Source organism: Zootoca vivipara, chromosome 9 (genome assembly GCF_965207765.1).
Source record: "Zootoca vivipara chromosome 9, rZooViv2.hap1.1, whole genome shotgun sequence".
Lineage (NCBI taxonomy): Eukaryota > Metazoa > Chordata > Lepidosauria > Squamata > Lacertidae > Zootoca > Zootoca vivipara.
The window spans coordinates 7,039,552-7,061,389 of NC_142592.1; the positions used below are offsets into that span (position 1 = coordinate 7,039,552).

General features: G+C 42.8%; 1 protein-coding gene across 15 annotated transcripts in view; it reads left to right on the forward strand.

Moving 5' to 3' along the window:
• Positions 1-21,838, forward strand: part of CDHR3 (cadherin related family member 3) — a 42,782-nt gene that overhangs the window by 14,050 nt on the left and 6,894 nt on the right. For 7 of the 15 annotated variants that reach the window (XM_088676673.1, XM_088676676.1, XM_088676671.1 and 4 more), the window contains exons 2-12: positions 2,356-2,555; positions 4,053-4,221; positions 6,987-7,060; positions 10,005-10,099; positions 10,614-10,718; positions 13,585-13,739; positions 14,812-15,001; positions 16,007-16,175; positions 19,006-19,108; positions 19,260-19,358; positions 21,137-21,366. In XM_088676673.1, coding sequence (XP_088532799.1) covers positions 4,092-4,221; positions 6,987-7,060; positions 10,005-10,099; positions 10,614-10,718; positions 13,585-13,739; positions 14,812-15,001; positions 16,007-16,175; positions 19,006-19,108; positions 19,260-19,358; positions 21,137-21,366 — 1,350 coding nt within the window. In that variant the 5' untranslated portion in view covers positions 2,356-2,555; positions 4,053-4,091. Of the gene's footprint in view, positions 1-2,355; positions 2,556-4,052; positions 4,222-6,986; positions 7,061-8,242; positions 8,290-10,004; positions 10,100-10,613; positions 10,719-13,584; positions 13,740-14,811; positions 15,002-16,006; positions 16,176-19,005; positions 19,109-19,259; positions 19,359-21,136; positions 21,367-21,838 lie in introns of those variants that run through there. The other 8 variants (XM_088676677.1, XM_088676678.1, XM_088676679.1 and 5 more) reach the window with 5 other exon arrangements.

Genomic DNA, 21,838 nt, shown 5'->3' on the forward strand with positions numbered 1-21,838 from the left:
CTTCTAATCAGGAGTAGACCAAAGCCCAGTCTTTCAGGGTCTCTTTTTCTTCTATGAAAGGGAATGTGCTCAATATCTTTTTAACAGTTAAGGCTTAATTGGTAATTGATGGGGTTCACTCTCTCTTCCCCAACTATGACCCCCTCCCTCAATTGGGAGGCTGTTTTCAAGTCTAATTGCTTTCCCTGGGACAGGCAAGGAAGTGAAGCCACAGACGGAATGGCAAGGTATTGCAGACCACTTCTTGAATTAAGCTATAACTAATCAGTGTGGAAAATATTTTTACTTCATATTCTTGCTTAAGAGCATAAGACAGTGCCTTTTTGAATCAGGTCAAGGCCCACCACAGCCAGTGTTCTCTGAAAGTACATCAGCAGGTGCTAGGTGATTCATCAGAAATTTGTCAGAGGCACGCTAAGGACCGCAATCCAGCTTCTGCCCATCCTGATCTAGACAGTGACTTCCTAGTGGTTTTGCTATGGACTTATAGTGCACAATTGCAAACATGGGAAGAAAAGAAGGAGGCATTGCTTACTGGGAATGACCTTGTTATAGGATGTGGGGTGTGAGATCAATGCAGCGCACAGTGTTGACTGTAGACAACATGTACTAGAAGGAAATGAATGTGATAAGAACATACCACCACCTCTCTCTCTCTCTCTCTCTCTCTCTCTCTCTCTCTCTCTCTCTCTCTCTCTCTCTCTCGTGTGTGTGTGTGTGTGTGTGTGTGTGTGTGTGTGTGTGTTTTAAATGTCAGTAAATGAATTTCTTTTCAAAAAAAACTTTGGGGATGACCAGCTGACTTACTTGCTTTTACATGGGGATAATGATTGATTGCATGATTTCCCTTCTATTTGCTGTTGATATTTATTTTATTGTTGCTATAATTATATTAGCTGTTTGATATAGATTATTTAGAAAGGCCATTTGGCTGGATCCAGCATTTAGGTTGCACACAACAACATTTTATTCTAGAATCAATGGAGACTGAGTATTTTTACTGCCCTATGTAGTATACACATATTGTAACTTAGATCTATTGCATATTTTTCGCCCCTGAAAAGCACTTATTGATAAACTGGTTTCATTGATTCCAAAAATAAAAGCTCATTGTTGATTGATTCTGTATTACCCAACAATGTGTGCATTTGAAAATAGATGTAAGCAGTCCCAGCAATCTCTCTCTCTCTCTGTGTGTGTGTGTGTGTGTGTGTGTGTATCCACACCTGCACAATGATATTGTAGGTGGGCATATACCAAGATCGCAAGCACTACTTCAGTCACCTGGGACATCTCCAGGGAGGAAAGTATGTGGATAACCTAATCAAGGGAATGGTTTTCAAAGGCACATCAAATATGTCCACTATTGTGGACAGCAGGATCTAGAATCTCTATGGATTGAAAGTAGCATGTTGAACATAAGCATGAATGATTCTGAATTGAGGAAAAACTACATTGTTTGTGCTATGAATGCGTTAATATTTTTGCAGCCATAAAGCTTAAGGTAGCAGATGGATATAGTTAGAAAGCAAAGTGGTTTCTATTTCATGGGAAGATACTGCTAAGACAAAGTGTACGTTGTTGACCAATCTGCACTGAAGTAAAATTTAAGCTGGTTCCTATGAACCCAGAGAAATGGATCCTGACCCAGGGAGAGCCCAAGGATCCAGGCAAACAGACGAATTTAAGCGTCTCCTGCCCACCAAATAACAGAGACCAAACCAGGACGTACGAAGCAAGGCACTTTTATTTCGCTGTTGCAACAGGGTCCTTCCTCTCACGCAGGAGAACAAGGAAGGGACCCCAAACAGAGGTGTCTTGCCCTTAAAAAGAAATTTGAAATTGGTTTCAGCCCACCCCCCAGAAGCATCATCCATATGTCACAGAAGGGGTGTAGCCCAAGACCGCTCTCCCTAGATTCATCATAGGTACATCATGAACGGGGAGGTCTGGTGGCAGTAATCTGAGCAGTCTGGACCCTGCCCCCTGCCCCCAAAACCTAATCAACAAAATTGAGAGATTTTTACATTTCCCTGTTTCCCAGCCAAGTTAATCACACCCTTTTGTCTGGCACTCAGGTATCAGGATGCCAGGGTTATCACTTTAATTCCTGAGACAATGAGAAGGTTCCCCCCACCCCACTTCTTCCTTGCAGAGGAACACCTGGTCAGAGAGAGTCAAAATGGTGTCAGTCAGGCCTGTTTTCCTGTGCTGCTTCAGACATGTTTCTGTACATTCATGTACATGTTTTATGAACAATTATTATATATATATATATGACCTCAAAATTCTTATAACAGCACTTAGAAATAATATTTCTGAACAATATATGTTTTGATTCTCTGTAATCTGCAGGGGGAAGATCACTGAGTTTTTCTGGTTTACCTGGTACAGCCAATGTAACAGAAAATTCTCCAGCTGGTACTGTGGTGTATACTTTCAGTGTTGATTTAACCCCAAATATTTCAGTGGCAAGCGGATATCCTAAAATAATTAACTCAAACCCACTCACACAAGCTTTTGATATCAATCCTGAATCTACAACTCTGTACCAGGTAAATGTTTGCTTAGTCTCGAAATCTTGCCCGTCAGATTCTGGTGGTGGAGGATACTGTTATAACATCAATAACTTTCCCCCCATTAATAATAAAATGTTAAATCTAATATCTCAATTAAACCAGTGCAAAGTAGAGTGTTATTTAAATATATTTCCCTATAAACATAAAAAATGTAAGGCTGTCATCCCACAGCCCTCATTAGAAGATTTGTAATGCCTCATCACCATCCTGATTTTGCATGAAGTCAGTGTGGAGGAGGGGAGAAAAAGAGAAGGCAGGTTGCACAAAACCAGTGGCCCTGGCAGAGGTGGATTTAGGGCAGTGGAACCGGTTCCCCCACAATGGGCACCTTCCCCTCCTTCTCAAAGCCTAGTAAACGTTGGGCTTTGGGTAGAAGGTGTGAGGGCTCTGACAGGGTTCTAGGGTCTTCCTTCCTCCTTCCCAAAGCTTGACACCTCCCTTACCTAGCTTTGGGGAAGCCATCTTGAGGGCTGTGGGGGTGGGATGTCAAATTTTGGCCTCACATAGGGTGCCATGTTACCAAGGTCTGCTGCTGCTGGGAGATGTACTGACAGGGTGAAATTGGTGATTTAAACCAATGGCATAAGTTTGTAGAGCAGGGATGACAGGAACACCGTTTTAAACGGTGACAGAAATTTTAGTAAATCAAGTACTTTACCTGTCGCAATAACTTATTCCATAAAAGAAACCGGAAACATTGTGGAGTTAGATAAAAGGAAACATTATTCTTATATGCTCTAATTTTGTACTATAAGGGAGATTGAAACACATAACCGTAGATCTGGGTCAAGTTAGATGCAAATCAGTGCCCAATGAAACAAGTGTAAAAAGTTAGTAATGACTTGACTTGAGGCCCAGTGTGGTCTAGTGGTTAGGCAGCGTCAACCACTCAGTCGTGAAGCTCACTAGTCACCACCTCTCAGCCTAAGCTATCCCACACAGCTGAAGTGAGAGAGGACCATATAAGTTATCTTGAGCTTTTTGAAGGAAAGAAAGAATATAAATAATCATCTTCTTTGGCAATCACTCATAGCCGAGTTAGACTTTCTTCCATAAACACAGTTTTAACAGTGAGTCCGTAAGTGAATGTGGAGGCCAATTCTGGATCCACACGTCCTTCCACAATGGGGACATAGGTTTCTGGGTGGGAGTTGAGCATGGTGAGGGTTTGCCAAGTGTGCCTTCCTCTTAGCACATTTCTCCCTTTTGCCCTGAGTTTGGTAAAGACTGTTCTCCAATCGGAACGCTCACAGGCAAGGGTTTCCCAATTGTTGATGTTTATACTACATTTTTTAAAGATTTGCCTTGAGAGAGTCTTTAAACCTCTTTTGTTGACCACCAGCATTGCGCTTTCCATTTTTATATCAAATAATAATTAACATGAGTACCATTGATTTCATTAGGAACTAATTGCAACTCACTTATTCTGGGTCTAACCCAATGTTTGCTAATAATTACTTGTTTTTATTTTAGGTTGTTACCACTGGAGACCCTGTTCCAGATTATGAAGCTATGCCACATCGATTTGAATTACAGATCCTTGTTTATGACACAGCTGGGGCAAATGAGCTACAAATACTGACGGTCCAAATGCTTGATATACCTGAACCTCCAATGTTTCTAGGCAATCTGGAATATCAAAGTAAGTCATTCACTTGAAATAAAAAGAGTGTTTACTACTCTACTGATAGCTCAGATCCACTGGAAGAAGACTTCACCTACACCTGAAAAGCTTTGTTATTAGACTCATAGTAGTAAAAATCACCACCTTCACCCTTGCAATGTTTCCACTGATCTGGTGGTTCCCCTCTTCATTCTGTTGAATGGGGCCTTGATCTGCCCCAAAGTCCCAGTCTGACGGCACCACTAGGTCTGTACCTGCCTTGTGTTTGGGAGGGAGCACACCTGCAGGCAGTGATTCATGTCCATTGCTGACCCAAGGCATTTTGCTGCCTGAGATGAAGGACAAGATGGCAAACACCACCTTGAGCTCCTTGGAGGAAAGATGATACAGCCTCACACAGCTCTATCCTCCTAAAGAGGGGGTGGCCAGAGGCTCAGGGGAAACGGCCAGTGGGTGCACAGTGCTGGCCCCCCAGCATCTCCTGCTTGATGTGTTCAGGGCCAGCACATGGAGTGGGCTGAAGCAGCCACCTTGATTGGCAGAATCCTACGGGGCGCCCGCCCCCTGCCATCACACATCAGTGACTTCTTCCAGTGAGATCTCACCGGAAGCCACCTGCAAAATGCTTCAAAATAATTGCCAAACCTTGCACTGGTTTGGAGTGAATTGGACAATGCTGGATACCAATGACCCCTGTTTTGAATATCATTTGCTTAGGTTGAGGGGGGGGTGCTTCAAAATGCAGGATTTTCACTGCAAAACTTTGGCACAGGTTTGGTGGAGGGGTCCCAAATGTTGGGGTTCGTGGTTAATGAAGGGCAGCACCTTCCTGTTTTGCCTCAGGCAGCGAAACAGTGCAGGCCACCCCTGGAGGTGGTCATTTCATTCTGCCTAATGGTAGTGCTGTCCTATTCATGGAAATACACAATGGGCACTTCTCTCTGAGGGCAGGCAGGGCATCTCCACATTGGGAGTTTTTCACCCACTTTCACACAGTCCCCAACCATGTGCTTTGAACATTTGGAGCAGCTGAGGTGTCATGCCAACTTTACCCACTCCCAGCTTCTACATATTAGCTCTGTATGTACAGAACCTGTGTACAGGGGCGTCACAAGGGGTGGGGTGGAGGTGCAGTCCGCCCTGGTTGTCATGCCTGGGGGGGGGGTGACTAAATCCCTCCCCCCCGGGCAGATCAGCATGGCGGCACCTCTGGCAACCAAATTTTTGTGATCGTCGTCGTGAAAATCCGCCCACTGATTGTGCAAATATGCCCAGCGGGTGGCACTGGCTGCCGGGGATGCACCCCCCGACGGGCAGTGCTCACACACTGGGCATATTTGCGCGGGCAGCGCTGGCACCCCCGGGAGGATTGGCGTGCCCCCATGGGTTGATCGCCCCGCCCCTGGGTGCATGTTATGTTTGCCACTCCGGGTACCCAAGTGGCTTCCTCGGCCACTGCCTGTGTACATTTGCATTTACCCTGAATTCTTACCCTGAATTCACCATATGAATATATGCATACAGTACAAACTTAAGGAATGCTCTCCCTGCTTAAATACGGGAGGCCCCATCTGGCATTCCCTTGATGTCTGTCCTGAGTCTTCTGTTTAAATTGCTGCGCAGTTTTAATGGGATTGTTTTAGTGCACATTTTAATTATGGAAGTTTATATTTTAGTGTTTAAAGGAAATGTTATATTTTGTATTTTAATTATGGAGGTTTATATTTTAGTGTTTTTATAATTAGTTTTTATGCTTGCGGGCTGCTTCGAAGTCTATTTTTTACATTAAGCAATAAATTAATTAATTTGCATTGCTAATGACCATGCAAAAAGTGAGAGAGAGAGCAAGTAAGATCTCCCTCTTCCTCCCCCTCCTCCACGCATCCAGCCTACATGGTTTTGCCCAGCATGCAGGCATTAAGCCAACAGTTTGATTGGAAGTTAGGTAAGGTCAGAACAGTGAATCAAGCAGATGCATCAGACCACATCCTTTCAGTGAGCACTTCAGGCACACAAGAATAGTCTGTTGTGATTTGCTCAGGTGGTTAGAGCATGGAGCTGATAATGCCAAGGTTGCAGGTTCGATCCCTGCTGCATATTCCTGCATTGCAGGGGGTCAGACTAGATGATCCTTGAGGGTCCCTTCCAACTCTACAAATCTAGGCTCTAGGCTTTAAATTACCATACTTTTCTGTGTATTGGATGAGGTTTTTTGACTCAGAAATCATGCCAAAAAAACTGGGGTTGTCAAATACACGGATAGTGGCATAGGAGGAGGGAGCGCAGCTTCTCCCGATGCCACAGCAAGCGAGGAACGATCTGGGGGCGCTGGATGGCAGCGCGCAGCTTCTCCTGATGCTGCAGCGAGCATGGAGCAATATGGGGGCGCTGGCTGATGGGAGTGCAACTTCCCCCAATCCCGCTGCATGAGGGAAGCACTCCCTGGATTGTTTCCCGCATGCAGCGGCATCAGGGGAAGTTGCCCTCCAGCCAACCAGCTGATGCCGCTACACACAGGAAATGATCTAGGGAGTGTTTCCTGCCTGCAGCTTCTTGGGGGGAGAAACTCAATAACTTTGGGCCATCTCCCCTCATTTTCTTAAAATTGAGTCCCCAAAATGGGGACGGGGGGTCTTATACATGGGGGCATCTTATAGGCGGAAAAATACGGTATATAGGCATCAAATCAGAATGTGTTCAGGCCTACTTACCTATATACTGTACTTGCATAATATCTTCATAACCTCTTTAATTTAATGCACATTATACTTTAATCTCAACAGCTGTTATGATCTACCAATATGAAGGCACACCAAGTGGAAACATATACCAAATTAATGTATCCACTCCTGTAAAGGTAAGTCATTGTGAGTTTAATTTTAGAAAATAATGTTCTAGGAAATACAACAGTTAAAACCCTTCTCAACTGAATTCAGTAATCAGAAATGATCAAAAGCCACACAGCATATCTGAAACTTATTGCACTGAAGCATTGAAGTCTTTGACATTGATTGACTGAGTTACTGTGATGACAAGCGACAATGTTCACAGTCCAGCTTTGGTGAGTAGGGATAGTTTTCAGTTTGATGGAGATTAAGATATCACACAGAAAACTACATTGAGTAAAAAAAAAGTTTAAAAAAAGTTCATTTTTTCATATGTGTCCACATTACTGTGCAAATACCTTATAATTTGCCTCTTAATAGTAGCTGGAAGATTTCCAGGTATTAGGAGATAAAGACGTCTTCGATGCCAAAGGATAAATGGACATAAATCTGTCATCAGGAATCACAAGACAGAGAAACCAGTAGGAGAACACTTCAGTCTCCTAGGACATTCTATACAAGATCTCAAAGTAGCTGTCTTATTACAAAAGAATTTCAGAAATGGACTGGAAAGAGAAGTTGCTGAATTGCAACTTATTACCAAACTTAAAACCATGGAGAGACCTGATATGAATAGAGACATTGGATTCTTATCTCATTATACACGATAAAGCTATTTTTAGCCATCTGACCCCTTGCTTTTTCCTGTAAGACCAATTGCAGTCGTTAACAGTCAACAGTTAACAGTCAACAGGTTTACCACACCTATCAGCCAATCACCCATCCCCACCCATTCTGAGTAATACCACTCACCACCCTCTCACTATATATAAGGGTCTGGTGACTTCTGTTTCAGAGTATCTGAAGAAGTGTGCATGCATGCTCATACCAATAACAAACTTAGTTGGCCTCTAAGGTGCTACTGGAAGGATTTTTTTATTTTGTTTTTTAAAAGATTGTTAATTTCATTTTATAAAGTGTATTTTATAAAGAGAAAAATTATAACAACAGATGAAAATTAAAAGAGGAAAGGCAAACCATAAAATTAACTTATGAGCTGGTGTGCTTGGGTACAGTGCAGGCATAGGCAAACCCGGCCCTCCAGACCACAACTCCCATCATGACACATAATAATAGGCTTTTAAGGAGATAAACTGACTCTCATACACTTAAGTCTATCTGGTTTCCATTTTTTGTAAACACCTGCAGAAGAACCTCCAGAAGAACTTTCAGAACTGATTTATGGGGTATGCCGTAGAAGGTGAGAGTGTGAATTTCTGTTGCACAAATGGAAATCCTTGCATTGATAAAACAAATTGGCTGGATCCTGCCCATTGTCTTAGTTCAGCCAAGACGTTGTCAGTGTTTTCTGACTTCCCAGAATCCAGACAGAGAGATATTATTGCCCTTAAGAATTCCATTAAGGTCTGCTTAAACTATGATAGGATTGCCATATTTCAAACAGTGACAATCTGGACAGAAAATTTATTGAGTTTTTTTGGCAAAGTTGTTGAGCTATTTTTATTAAAAATTGGCAAAAACAGCACAGCCGACATGTGCTGCCATACATCCGGATTTTTCCCAGACATTTTTCCGATTTCCGCTCAGACACTGGATTCCGGATATGTCTGAGAAATCCCAGTCGGATGGCAACCCTAAACTATTACCGGTCGTCAGTTTCTTGGCCTAAGTATGTTTCCATTCCACTCCAGACCCAAAAACACAACTAAGGATGAGTTTTTGCAGGTCACACAACTATATCTTAGGACCACATGCTTCTTTCCTTACCTTTTTACAAAGGATGTGTCTTGGTGCTCCTTGGAATTCTTAGCGCATCAGCTTCTTTCCCTACCCCTCTCATGAGGTTTTGATGTTATTGTTTCTGTCTTGGAAGCAGGAGTTATCCCACATGGGATTGTGTGAAGTTTATATCGGTTGGGTTTTTTCCCCCCTATATAATTCTGAATATTTTATTTTAATAATTCATATATTGCTTAATACATCAGTTTTTATGTGGGGTACAGTATGTGTGAAGATAAGATATTGTGCATGTGAAAAATCATCAGGGTTAAAATAGAACAGAGGTGATGACATAATGCAGTGGGACAAAGGCAGAGATTAGGTATAACCTGGGGACACTGTCCAGGCTAATTGCTGGAGAAATTATGGGTCTGCAGCATTTCCTGTAAAGAAAACAGGGAGTGAATTACCAAATGGAGCACAATTTAAGTTGAAACACAAACTGTACTGTTGTTGTTGCTGTTTAGTCGTTTAGTCGTGTCTGACTCTTCGTGACCCCATGGACCAGAGCACGCCAGGCACTCCTGTCTTCCACTGCCTCCCGTCCCCTTCTCCTTGTGCCCTCAATCTTTCCCAGCATCATGGTCTTTTCCAGGGAGTCTTCTCTTCTCATGAGGTGGCCAAAGTATTGGAGCCTCAGCTTCACGATCTGTCCTTCCAGTGAGCACTCAGGGCTGATTTCCTTAATAATGGATAGGTTTGATCTTCTTGCAGTCCATGGGACTCTCAAGAGTCTCCTCCAGCACCATAATTCAAAAGCATCAATTCTTCGGCGATCAGCCTTCTTTATGGTCCAGCTCTCACTTCCATACATCACTACTGGGGAAACCATAGCTTTAACTATACGGACCTTTGTCGGCAAGGTGATGTCTCTGCTTTTTAAGATGCTGTCTAGGTTTGTCATTGCTTTTCTTCCAAGAAGCAGGCGTCTTTTAATTTCGTGACTGCTGTCACCATCTGCAGTGATCATGGAACCCAAGAAAGTAAAACCTCTCACTGCCTCCATTTCTTCCCCTTCTATTTGCCAGGAGGTGACGGGACCAGTGGTCATGATATTGATTTTTTTTTATGTTGAGCTTCAGACCATACAAACTGTACTAGCCATTTGCATCTCCCTGATTCATACTGCACAACAAAGCAGTACTGTGACCTCCCAATTTGTGTCATTTATTTCAGTATTCAATGACCCCAGCATCACCATTTTTCTCTGTTTCTGGAACTGGAACCATTTCTTCCTTGAAGGTATTTGATTATGAGAAAGATCCACATAGGTGAGTACGTATTACAGGTATGTAGTAAAGGTAAAGGGACCCCTGACCATTAGGTCCAGTCGCGGACGACTCTGGGGTTGCGGCGCTCATCTCGCTTTTCTGGCTGAGGGAGCCAGCGTTGGTCTGCAGACAGCTTCTGGGTCATGTGGCCAACATGACTAAGCCGCTTCTGGTGAAACCAGAGCAGTCCACGGAAACACCGTTTGCTTTCCCGCTGGAGCAATACCTATTTATCTACATGCACTTTGACGTGCTTTCGAACTGCTAGGTTGGCAGGAGCAGGAACCAAGCAACGTGAGCTCACTCTGTCGTGGGGGTTCGAACTGCTGACCTTCTGATTGGCAAGCCCTAGGCGCTGTGGTTTAGACCACAGCACCACCCGCATCCCTTTATGTGGGTAGTCCCTACATAAATGAGCACCTTCTTGGCTTTTTTTAATCGATCGTTGTTAGCAGAGAAGAGATCTGTTGTATGGAATCCGCAATGTGACATTTTGGGTGTTTTGGTTTTACAGCTATACGTTAAACATTACGGCAACAGACTACCTTGGTCGGAATACCAGTGGGACTCTGATAGTCACTATCATAAACAAAAATGATGAAAAACCTTATTTTACCATGTAAGTGAAAAATTCTAGGTGTATCAAAACAGTGTATTTTGGCTTTATAAGTGGATGGCAGCTCACACAAACCACTCCATGCATAGCTGGGATAGATGATTCTAAACCCTGTCCTGCATGTGATCACCTCATTACCACCACCACATTCAACCACCATCAGAAGGAGCTCTACCTATGTACATTTGTACATACATAGAACTCATTTTGATATCCACTGAAAGTGTGAACGGTTGGAGTGAGGTGGTGGGTGGGTGTGACTAGACCCTCTCTGCTCCTTCTGTGAATTCTTTCAATACGGAGGGGGCATCTGTAACTGTCCCCTTTCAGTGTTAATGATTCATAAGTTTTGGATGGTTCCAACACAGTGATTAACTAATTTGAGTTTTCTGCTCAATATTCGGCAGGTTATTTCAGTTCAGCATGTCGGGGCCAAACAGATTCAAGCCTGAATCTTCCAGTTATTATTATTATTATTATTATTATTATTTATTATTATTATTATTATTATTATTATTATTATTTATTATTATTATTTGTTGTTGTTGTTCTTGTTGTTCTTGTTGTTGTTGTTGCTGCTGTTTACTTTAAAGCAGCTGTGAGTCATTCTTATTTTTATCAGAAAAGTGACACCCAATTCTATATTTGTGTTTACATATATTGACAGGGATTAGCATGTGGGAAGCATGCTAGACAGTGATTTTCAACAATTTCAACGATTTCTTTTGTCTGGACACGATGCTAGGACATACCATATGGGATGGTGTTGTGGGTGTGTCATTTACTTGTGGGTGTGTCAGTTACTTTGAGGTGTAAACCCCCTCCCCCAGTTCATAAATGCAGCCTGGGAGTAGGCTTCTTATGTTAAAGTGTGCCATGGCACCCTGGGGTGCCTTGAATGATGGTCAGATGTGCTGCAGGCAACACTGGCCTCTGTCCCTCTTTCCTTCCTTCCCTTCCTCTGATGCCCTCTTGCATCTCTGCCTCCCAAAGCCTTTTGTTGCAGCAGCCCTGGCTGGCTACAAGCTCCACAAGTGAATGGTGCCTCAAGGGCTGGCCAGGGAGTGCTTCCCAAGCCCCTTTGGGGCAGTGTGAAGGGGGCACCTATCTTTGGGGCGGGGGTGGGCAGCTCAGAGACTAAGGGCAGCAGTGGCAGCTTCCCGGAGGACTCCCAAGGAGAGGGGAGAAGAGAGGAGGCTGAGGGAACACTTTACAACAGAGGTCAGCAATCTATTTCAGCAGGGGGCCAGTCCACTGTCCCTCAGACTTTGGGGGGGGACTATTTTTTGGGGGGGGGAGAGAACGAATTCCTATGCCCCACAAATAACCCAGAGATGCATTTAAATAAAAGCACACATTCTACTCATGTAAAAACACGCTGATTCCAAGACCGTCCACGGGCCGGATTTAGAAGGCGATTGGTCCGTATCCAGCCCCTGGGCCTTAGTTTGCTTACCCATGCTCTACAGGAAGGGGTGTTTGAAAAAGGGTGAGAGGCTGCCAGCTCTGCAGGCAAGGAGTGACACAACTGGGCTCCTGAGCCTCACAGGGGTGCCACAGAAAGAATGCAGTTGGTCAAGGGGGTCGTGGACTAAAAAAATGTTGAAAACCTCTGTATTAAAGCATATTGCTCAAAAAGGATGCTTTGGGCCAGAGAGAATTCTGCTGCATCTCAAAGGAGACAACCTTCCAGTCAGGTTGTACGATATGGGGTAGTGCAGGCTTCTTTTACATGAATAACCTTCAGACACATAAAGTTATTTCGGGATGCCATGTATGTAAGATTTAAGGTGCTCATGCAGTTGCTTGCCAAACAAGGATCCGGGGACTACCGGTAGGAATATTTATATTTAAGTATTATTTAATGAAAGCTTTTTTACCCAGTTTTTCAACTGAAAAGCTCCCAGAGTAGCGTACAAAGTTCATTGAGAATACAGTAATAAGGTGTTGGGAACTTCAAGTTTGTGGTTCCCATAAAACTATATTTGTTGAATAAGTTGATCTTAATAAATGCAACACTAAAGAGCATGATGAGAATAATAAGCTCTTGGTGGGAGAGAAGAAGAAGAAGAAGAGTTTGGATTTGATATCCCGCTTTATCACTACCCGAAGGAGTCTCAAAGCGGCTAACAATCTCCTTTCCCCTCCTCCCCCACAACAGACACCCTGTGAGGTGAGTGGGGCTGAGAGACTTCAAAGAAGTGTGACTAGCCCAAGGTCACCCAGCAGCTGCATGTGGAGGAGCGGAGACACGAACCCGGTTCCCCAGATTACGAGTCTACCGCTCTTAACCACTGCACCACACTAACATACACACCACAACGGATAGCCTAAGTGTTTTATTTTGCTACCATGTAGAAAAGCTACTACATGCATCTCAGAATTTTATGCTCAGAGTAAGTGTAAACATCTTGGCTAGGCTACATGAACAGAGAATAATAACACAGACAGCTGTTGTTGTTGTTGTTGTTAATTTTTATGCCGCCCTTCATCCATAGTTCTCAGGGCAGTTTAAAACATAAAAAACCTGTGAATAAGAGAAAAGTAAACTAAATAAATGCAGGCCTTCACATTAAAATTGGGGTTAAAATGACTCCTGGTACTAGAAAATCTAGATTTTATTCATTTATCATAGTTTTTGTCAAAGGCACTCAAGGTAGTGGTCATGAATCTTCACAACAACTCTGTGAGGTAGGTTAGGCTGAGAAATAGTGACTGGCTTAAGGTCACCTTATGAAGTTCACACTGGTCACACTGAAGAGACAATAATCTGGAGTCTAGACATTTTTTAACCCAAGATGCCAGTTCTCTTTTATACAAGGAAGAGCTCCTCAAACATGCACATTTGTGGCTTCGTTTTCTACAACAGGAAACAAAGAACTTTCAATGTTCTAGAAGAAAGTCTACCAGGACACGTTGTTGCCAATCTAACAGCTGAGGATCCGGATGATGAGGAAGGTGTTAGTAGCCTTCGCTTCAGCATCAGTAATCCTGGAGGGATTCCTTATTTCTCCATAGATGCAAGTCAGCATTCATGTTATGGATTCCTGAAGGGTTTGGAATGGCAAGAAACATTGTGGGCTACGCAAAGCAAGTACACCGAGTACGGTAAATGTTGAAGGAACTGAGCTTGCTTGGCCCAGAGAAGAGAAAGCAAGAGGAGGGTCGTGATATCACCTTTCAAATATCTGAAGGGCTGGCACAGAAGGGGGCAAAGACATGCTCTCTCTGCTACATCAAGGGGCAGGAAAAGATCTAATGGGCTTACATTAAGGGATTTGCTTGAACCTTGACAGAAATGTCTTAATAGAAAGAGGAGTTTGACAATGGAACCTGTTACCTAGAGGGGTGGCGATCTCATTAGAGGTCATCAGGCAAAGGCTGGCAGCCAACAATTGAGGAAACTCTGGTTTTGGCTTTCCTACCATGAGTAGTAGCTTGGGCTAGGTGGCCCATGAAACCTTCTCCATCTCTCTATGATTTTGTTCTATTTGCTTCTCTACAGTTTGGAGGTAACAAAAAACAACAACTGTGGTTTATCATTAAGGGAACAAGTCACAGTGCTTTGGCTTCACATGGTCAGTGCCCTGCTCTTCCCTTGCTGCAATTAGGCTTTTTTTTAATTAAATTTTTTTCAACCTTCTATTGGAAGAAATAGACGTTTGCCCCCCAAGTCAATTTGCCATTCATTGGCCATTCATTTGCCATTCATTGGGTATTTTTCCTTGTGGGGATTGCATTTAGGGTTTTGGTGCAGGAGGTCACAGAACACAGGGAGTGGAGGGAACTCTCCCTTCCCTGTGTTCTGTGACCTCCTGCACGAAAACCCTAAATGCAATTAATTTAAGGGGGGAAAGCTGCTATTTAGTTTCTATTGATCTCTCTCAGTGCTGCTGCTTCTAGAATGTCTCACAGCTCAGAAAAACTGGGAGTGCATAACTCTATATTTAGAGTGAGAGAGTAGAGTGGGGGTATTGGTGTTTGGAAACAAATGTATGTAGGATGTGGAACACCCTTTCAAAATAAAATTCCTAAGTCACAGAAGATATTTGTGCTGCACGCAATTGGAAATGCTTACAGTATATTTCTTTCTCAGTAACTGGTGTGCTTCTGGTGGCTAGAAGAATAGACCGAGACTCGGCTCCATTGCGAGAACATCCCAACATTACATTGATCATTCGCGTTGATGATAGGCCTAGCAGTGGACAATATGCTGAAACAGAAATTGTTGTAACTATTGAAGATATTAACGACAAACCACCAGAATGTGACAAATATAATTACAGGTATCTGTATTTTTGCACTTTTATCAAATTCCACAACATTTGAACAAGATTTCAGGACAGATTATATCTCCTGAATCTTTTTTTACCATAGAGTTTGGTATGCCAAGTTATGAAGTTGTAGTGATAATTATAATTTATTGCTAGAATAAAAAAAACCCTCCCCAAGCTTCAAGCTCCAGTGGGGGCGGGGGGGCGGAGAGCAGGTGGGGGCATGATGCGCTGCCTGCAGGGGCGTGGTGCGCATCCTGGGGACGTGGACTCACTGACAAACAGCAAAGGCTAATGGATTTTTATCCAGTGTACAATATTAATTTGGTCACAAGCCAAAGCCACTTTTACCCAGTGAAGGTATACTGCCTCATCTTTAATATCAGCCACTCTGTGCTGTGGTGCAAGCTTCTTCTAAAACTTTGAGTTGCTTCCATAGCAGTTTGCAATTCACTGCAGAAGGCCTTTTGAGAAATGAGCACCTCTTGCTTGTTTACGCCCATTACCTCAAACCTATTTCTTCTACCCACCCAAGTAATTTTTGGGATGGTATATGACACTAAGGAGAAAATCATACTCGAAAGGTCCCCTTACAAGGACACTTGCTGAAGGCCGTATGGTTGCATATGCTGTAGCACGTAGTACAACTGCAACAGCCATGCCCACTCTAAAGATTCCTGTACTTTTAGTGTGGTGTTTTAGTGCAAAATTGGAAATGTGGGTAAGAAAGAACATTTTAACACTAGGAATGTTCCCACGATCGTTCCATGATTTTTGTGGCAGACTGTTGCAGGATCAAAATGGGTAGTTTACAAGTGCAGGTGTTGTGCAGGGATCAAATGTGCTTAATTATTTCTGTCTCACCTGTACTCCTAAGTGGTCAGGTTTTAAGGAGACATACATTACTGGGAGAACACATATAAAGCATTGAAGCATTTATGAAAGGTGCCAAAGGAATATAAAGTAATAGAAGGCCTGGAATAAGGATTATTTGTTATTTGTGCCTTTCTTTAAAAGGATAGAGATAAAAGAAACAGCCCGCCCTGGAGAAATAATTCTTGATTTGAAAGGTTTCTGTCATGACTATGATGCTGAGTTACGGAACCAGCTGTTTAACTTCACTGCATTGTCTGGAGTTGGAAGTAGCAAGTTCACACAGGATCCATCTGGCAGTGGAAGGATCAAGGTCAGCTTATTATTGACTTATTCTCAAAGTATTTCTTTACTAAATTAAGAAAATTTAGGTCCCCCACAGCTTATTGCTCTCTCAGCACTGTACAAAGAGGAAACTAATATTTTTTTAAAAAATACAAAACTAATGGCAACAGATATGAAATGGAAGTAACAATTGCCAGAACAGCAGAGGCAACCTTAAAATACTAGAAAGTAAAAACGCATTTAGAACTACTGGTTCTCAAAGCAACTTGCATAGAATTATCAACACAGCAATTAAAATGAAAATATAACTAACATAAAGGTAAAGGTAAAGGGGCCCCTGATGTTATTGGCGCGTTATTGGCCGAGGGAGTCGGCGTACAGCTTCCAGGTCATGTGGCCAGCATGACAAAGCCACTTCAGAGCAGCACACGGAAACGCCGTTTACCTTCCTGCTGTAGCAGTACCTATTTATCTACTTGCACTTTTACATGATTTCGAACTGCTAGGTTGGCAGGAGCTGGGACCGAGCAACGGGAGCTCACCCCGTTGCGGGGATTCGAACCGGCGACCTTCTAATTGGCAAGCCCTAGGCTCTGTGGTTTAACCCACAGCACCACCCGCGTCCCATAACTAACATAGGTATCACTAAAACTGGCAAGCCAAGACCAAACACTGTACAGAAAATATAGCAACAATATAGTTTCTAGAGTCTCTTTCTAGGTACTCAAATGCATTTTTAAAATCATAACACCGTTATGATTGTACAGTTCCAGTACACATAGTTTGGCTTAGCGTGTCATGTCAAATAGTTCCTCAGCTGAAATTGTTGTTCTTCCAAAACAGGAAGCATGTGTATGCATTTTCTTGCTACAGTTTGTTGCATAAAAGAATTACAGGAAACATATCTAAATCACAAAAGAAAGCTCTGCTAGTGGAGGAGAATTTCTGTGTTACTCTTCAATAAAAACTTTGTGGGCTGCATACAATAACATAATAAAAACTATGAAACTGCTACCGGAATACACTAAGAAGCAGCATTAAAACTGGATACCACTGGAATCAACATCCACCTATGCTACATGCTAGAACATCCTAGCTAACAAATAGGTCTTCACCTGGTGCCAAAATGACATCAAGGTTGAGGTTTGTTGAGCCGCCCCAGGGAGGGCATTTCAAGGAGGGGTGCCACAACTGAAAAGGCCTTGTTTCTGGTTGCTTCCCAGCTAACTTCAGATGCTAGGGAATATGGGCCTTTGAAGATGATCACAAAGTTTAGGCAGGTTTGTGTAGTAGAAGATGGTCCTTAAGGTAGCCAGATTCCAAGCCATTTAGGGCTTTCTAGATACTGTCAAACCTATCAATTCTTAAGGAAATCAGCCCTGAGTGCTCACTGAAAGGACAGATCCTGAAGCTGAGGCTCCAATACTTTAGCCACATCAGGAGAAGAGAAAACTCCCTGGAAAAGACCCTGATGCTGGGAAAGATTGAGGGCACAAGGAGAAGGGGACGACTGAGGATGAGATGGTTGAACAATTTTCTCGAAACTACCAACATGAATTTGACGAAACTGCGGGAGGCAGTGGAAGACAGGAGTGCCTGGTGTGCTCTGGTCCATGGGGTCTTGACACAACTAAACGACTAAAAAACAACAAGAAGATACAGTGGTACCTCGGTTTAAGAACAGTCCGATTTAAGAACGATTTGGTTTACAAACTCTGCAAAACTGGAAATAGTGTCTTGGTTTGAGAACTTTACAGTGGTACTTATGGTTACGAACTTAATTCGTTCTGGAGATCCGTTCTTAACCTGAGGTACCACTTTAACTAATGGGGCCTCCTGCTGCCGCCGCGCCACCAGAGCATAATTTCTGTTCTCATCCTGAAGCAAAGTTCTTAACCCGAGGTACTACTTCTAGGTTAGTAGAGTCTGTAACCCAAAGTGTTTGTAACCCGAGGTGTTTGTAACCTGAGGTACCACTGTACCTCGGTCTAAGAACGGAATCTGAACAGTAGAAGGGCACCGGGGGTGGGAGGCCTCATTAGGGAAACCGTGCCTCTGTTTAAGAACGGTTTTGGTTTTGGTTTAAGAACGGACTTCCGGAACGGATTAAGTTCGTAAACCGAGATACCACTGTAATTGCTAGTATTTTGAATTGTGCCTGGAAATGGACTGTCAGCTGGTATAGCTGTTGGGAGACCTGGCCAAGTATGATTCATATAGCCATTCCCAGTTAGTAACCAGCTGCATGTTGCACTGACCGATGTTTCCAAGAAGTATTTAAGGTTAATCCCATATACATTGCAATGGTCAAATTTTGAAGTTACCAGGGCCACACTACATCTGTCAAGGAGGGGTCACAACCTAAGCTGGTGGGAAGAGGTTGCTCAGGATCGATAGAGTAAATTGTGTTCCTGAAATTGAATAATACTAACCTTATACTGGTACTAACCTTTAAGAAGCAATCCTAAGATCCTGGCAAGGGTAGTTGAGGAGGCCTCCCATACTGCAGATCTCCTTCTCCCAAGCACCTGTGTTCTGACAAGGGAAGAAAATAAACATGTTGGGGTGGATCAGGGAGGCCTTTAAAAACAGTTCCAAGGAGCAGTTTTTGAAAAGAATAACCAAGTACAAGAAGTGGGGCAGTTGCTCCCCATCTACCGGTACTTCCCTGTCTGGTGTTCATTCAGCACTGGCTTAGGAGGTAGTGGTCCTTGAATTGTCCTCCCTCTTCCCCTTTCCATTGGATCACTCTGTTAAGGAAATAAACCTTTCCAATGCAGCTTATTACTAAAGTCACAATACAATAGTAAAATCGCAATAAGCCAGAAGCAAATAAAATTCTCCCAATTTTTATCCAGCTGATAGGAAATGTAGATCTTGAAAATGCAACTGATGGAGCAGAGAAGGAAGAATATACTCTGACCACTGAGGTGCAGAATATTGCTTTCCCATACTATGCTAGCAAGTATCTCCTTTATTCTTCTTATTTTTATTTTTAATTTTTCTACATTGTTCTTCTTCTGAAGGAACTGGTCTCTTGAAAATAGGATTTGCAACTTTAAAATAGGATTTGTTTCATCCTTCATCCTTCCCTTAATTGCTATATTTACAGATATTATCTACATTTATGTCAAAATACAACCAGTCAACGAGTTTAAGCCAGTATTCAGTGATGCTTCGTATGTTTTTAATGTGTCAGAAACAGCAGCAGGTAAGTAACAACAATTCTTTCAGAAATGTACAAGGCTGTGGAATGTAAGTACTGTATACTCCAAAATAATTTCCGGTTGTGTGGGGGCCATCACTCATCCTTTCAAGCAAGAAGTTGTGCTGTGCTTAATGCGGCATTCATTCATTTTACAGGTAGGTAGCCGTGTTGGTCTGACGTAGTCAAAAAAAAATTAAAAAAAATCCTTCCAGTAGCACCTTAGAGACCAACTGAGCTTTCGTGAAGTGTGCATGCACAGGAAAGACTCCCTTTTCCTGTCCCCTCAAACACACACCCTGTCACCTTGGCAATCTGTTCACATCTCAGGGCAGGGGGGAAGGAGTTCTCTTGTATTGTTAATAGCCCTCTATTGTTCTTTTGATAGCCATAGCTTAGCCAGGTTGGTTTGTATAAGCCTGCCCAGGAATTCCCTGCCTAGCACAGCTCTTCTGCAGCCTGTACTTTAATCCATATCTCAATCGATCAAAAGCCTAGCATTTATTCATTTCTAGGGTTTAGTGGGAACCCCCCTAAATCTATTACAATAATTGTTTTCATAAAATGGTATAAAGCTAGGGTTGCATTTTTCAAAAAGTGAAAATATGGACAGAATTTGGGGGGGGGGCATAGTTATTGAGTTTTTTTATTTTGGCCAAAGTTGTTGAGCTTCTTTTCAAAACACACACACACACACAGTTTTGAGCTTTTCCCAAACGATTTCCGCCCGGATGCTTTTTTCAAAGGCCAAATCCCAGCTATGTCCAGGAAATCCCAGGAGCATGCCAGCCCTAATAAAGCAGAGTGCTCCACTCTGGGGAACCCCCAGCTCATGGCCCTATTTAGACCTGCCAGGCCTTCCCATTTGGACCGGGAGACCACTTTGGCCAAGCCACACCCACCTGCCCTACATTTGACATCATGTACTTTTAAAATAGTTGCCAAGCTGTTTCATGGATTGGGTGTGTGTGTGTGTGTGAATGGATTCATGATATCACAAGCTCCAGGAAGCAGGAGACTTCCATAGGCAGATCCTCCTCATTCAAGCTCCATTATGCTATGCCACCATTTTAAAAAGGTGTTGGCTCAGAAACGCCACTGTTTACAAAGCAGCACAGCTTCCTCTGCCAGTGCATGAACATGTCATATCTACCCTGACAGAGAAATCCTAAGCTTATTTATTCAGAGATATGTCTCACTGTGTTTATTGGGGCTTATTCCTTAGTAAATGTGCTTATAATTTGGAAAACAGAACTACTGTATTTTTAAACTAGAAAAATGGAGGCGGGGTGGAGAGAGGCACAGAAGGCCCCTGTAACAGGGTTAGAACTGCAGCAAATTCTCCTGGATGTAAACCATATGGAAGCCATTTTTCATATAAGCCGTAAATAAATAAATAAACAATAGTGGATGGTATTCAACTAAGTTTTACTCTGAATGGGACCCATTGAAATGAATGAATATGACTAAGTTAGGTCTGCTAATTTCTGTGTGTCTACTTTGAGTAAAACATAGTTGAATTTATTTACTTGTCAAATTTATGAAACTTTCCACCACCAAACATTCTCTAGGCAGCTTACAGCAGAATATTAAGAATGCAATTACTGTATAATTAATAATAATAATAATAATAATAATAATAATAATGATGATGATGATGAAAACCATCAATAAGAAATGCAGTTATGGAAACTGCTGAGGTAATCTGCGAAGTCCTTCCCCTTTAATATTGGAAATATACTTCCCTCAAAGATGTGTGTGTTTCAAATGTTGCTTCATTTCAGTTCCTACCAAAATTGGACAAGTGATTGCTACAGACAAAGATGTACCACCCACCGGAATATCATACTCGATTTCAGTTGGAAAAGGCAACCCTAACTTCTCAGAAATTTTCTGGATTGATCCTACAGGAGGCAACTTGGCAATCATAGCTAGATTAGACTACGAAACATGGCAGAGTGCCATTCTCACGGTGCAGGCCTCTGACAACAATGGCGAGGCTGCAACTGTGCCAGTGAGTAAGATGCTGGCTTTTAGGCCAATATGTCTACTTCTAATATGTGCACTTTTCTTCCATTTGTCTAATAAAAACAATAGAGCTTGCAAGGCATTCCAAGAATGCAGAGAAATTTGCATGGGGTTTTTCTGAACCGGGTGAGTTTCAATTTCCACTAACCCATTCCAAAACTCAGAGCCATCCTTTGTCAAGACCTGACAGCTTCTGGACCCTGAGTCAAATGGGACCTCCTTAGAAAAGGAAGTTGGTTCCACTTAGCGAGGACTAAGGAGAACCTCTGCTTGGCTGGAACTGGTATAAACGCCTATCCTTTCTTTGTGGGCAGCTCTCCTGCTATTTCAACAAATGCCCTGGACCCCGTTTCCTCCATCTCCCTTGTAGGCCTGTGACTCCATCCCACCTGCCTGTGTTTGCAGAAATGGGACATCCCTTGTTCACACAGTTTGCTCATTGGAGTGGATAAACCATT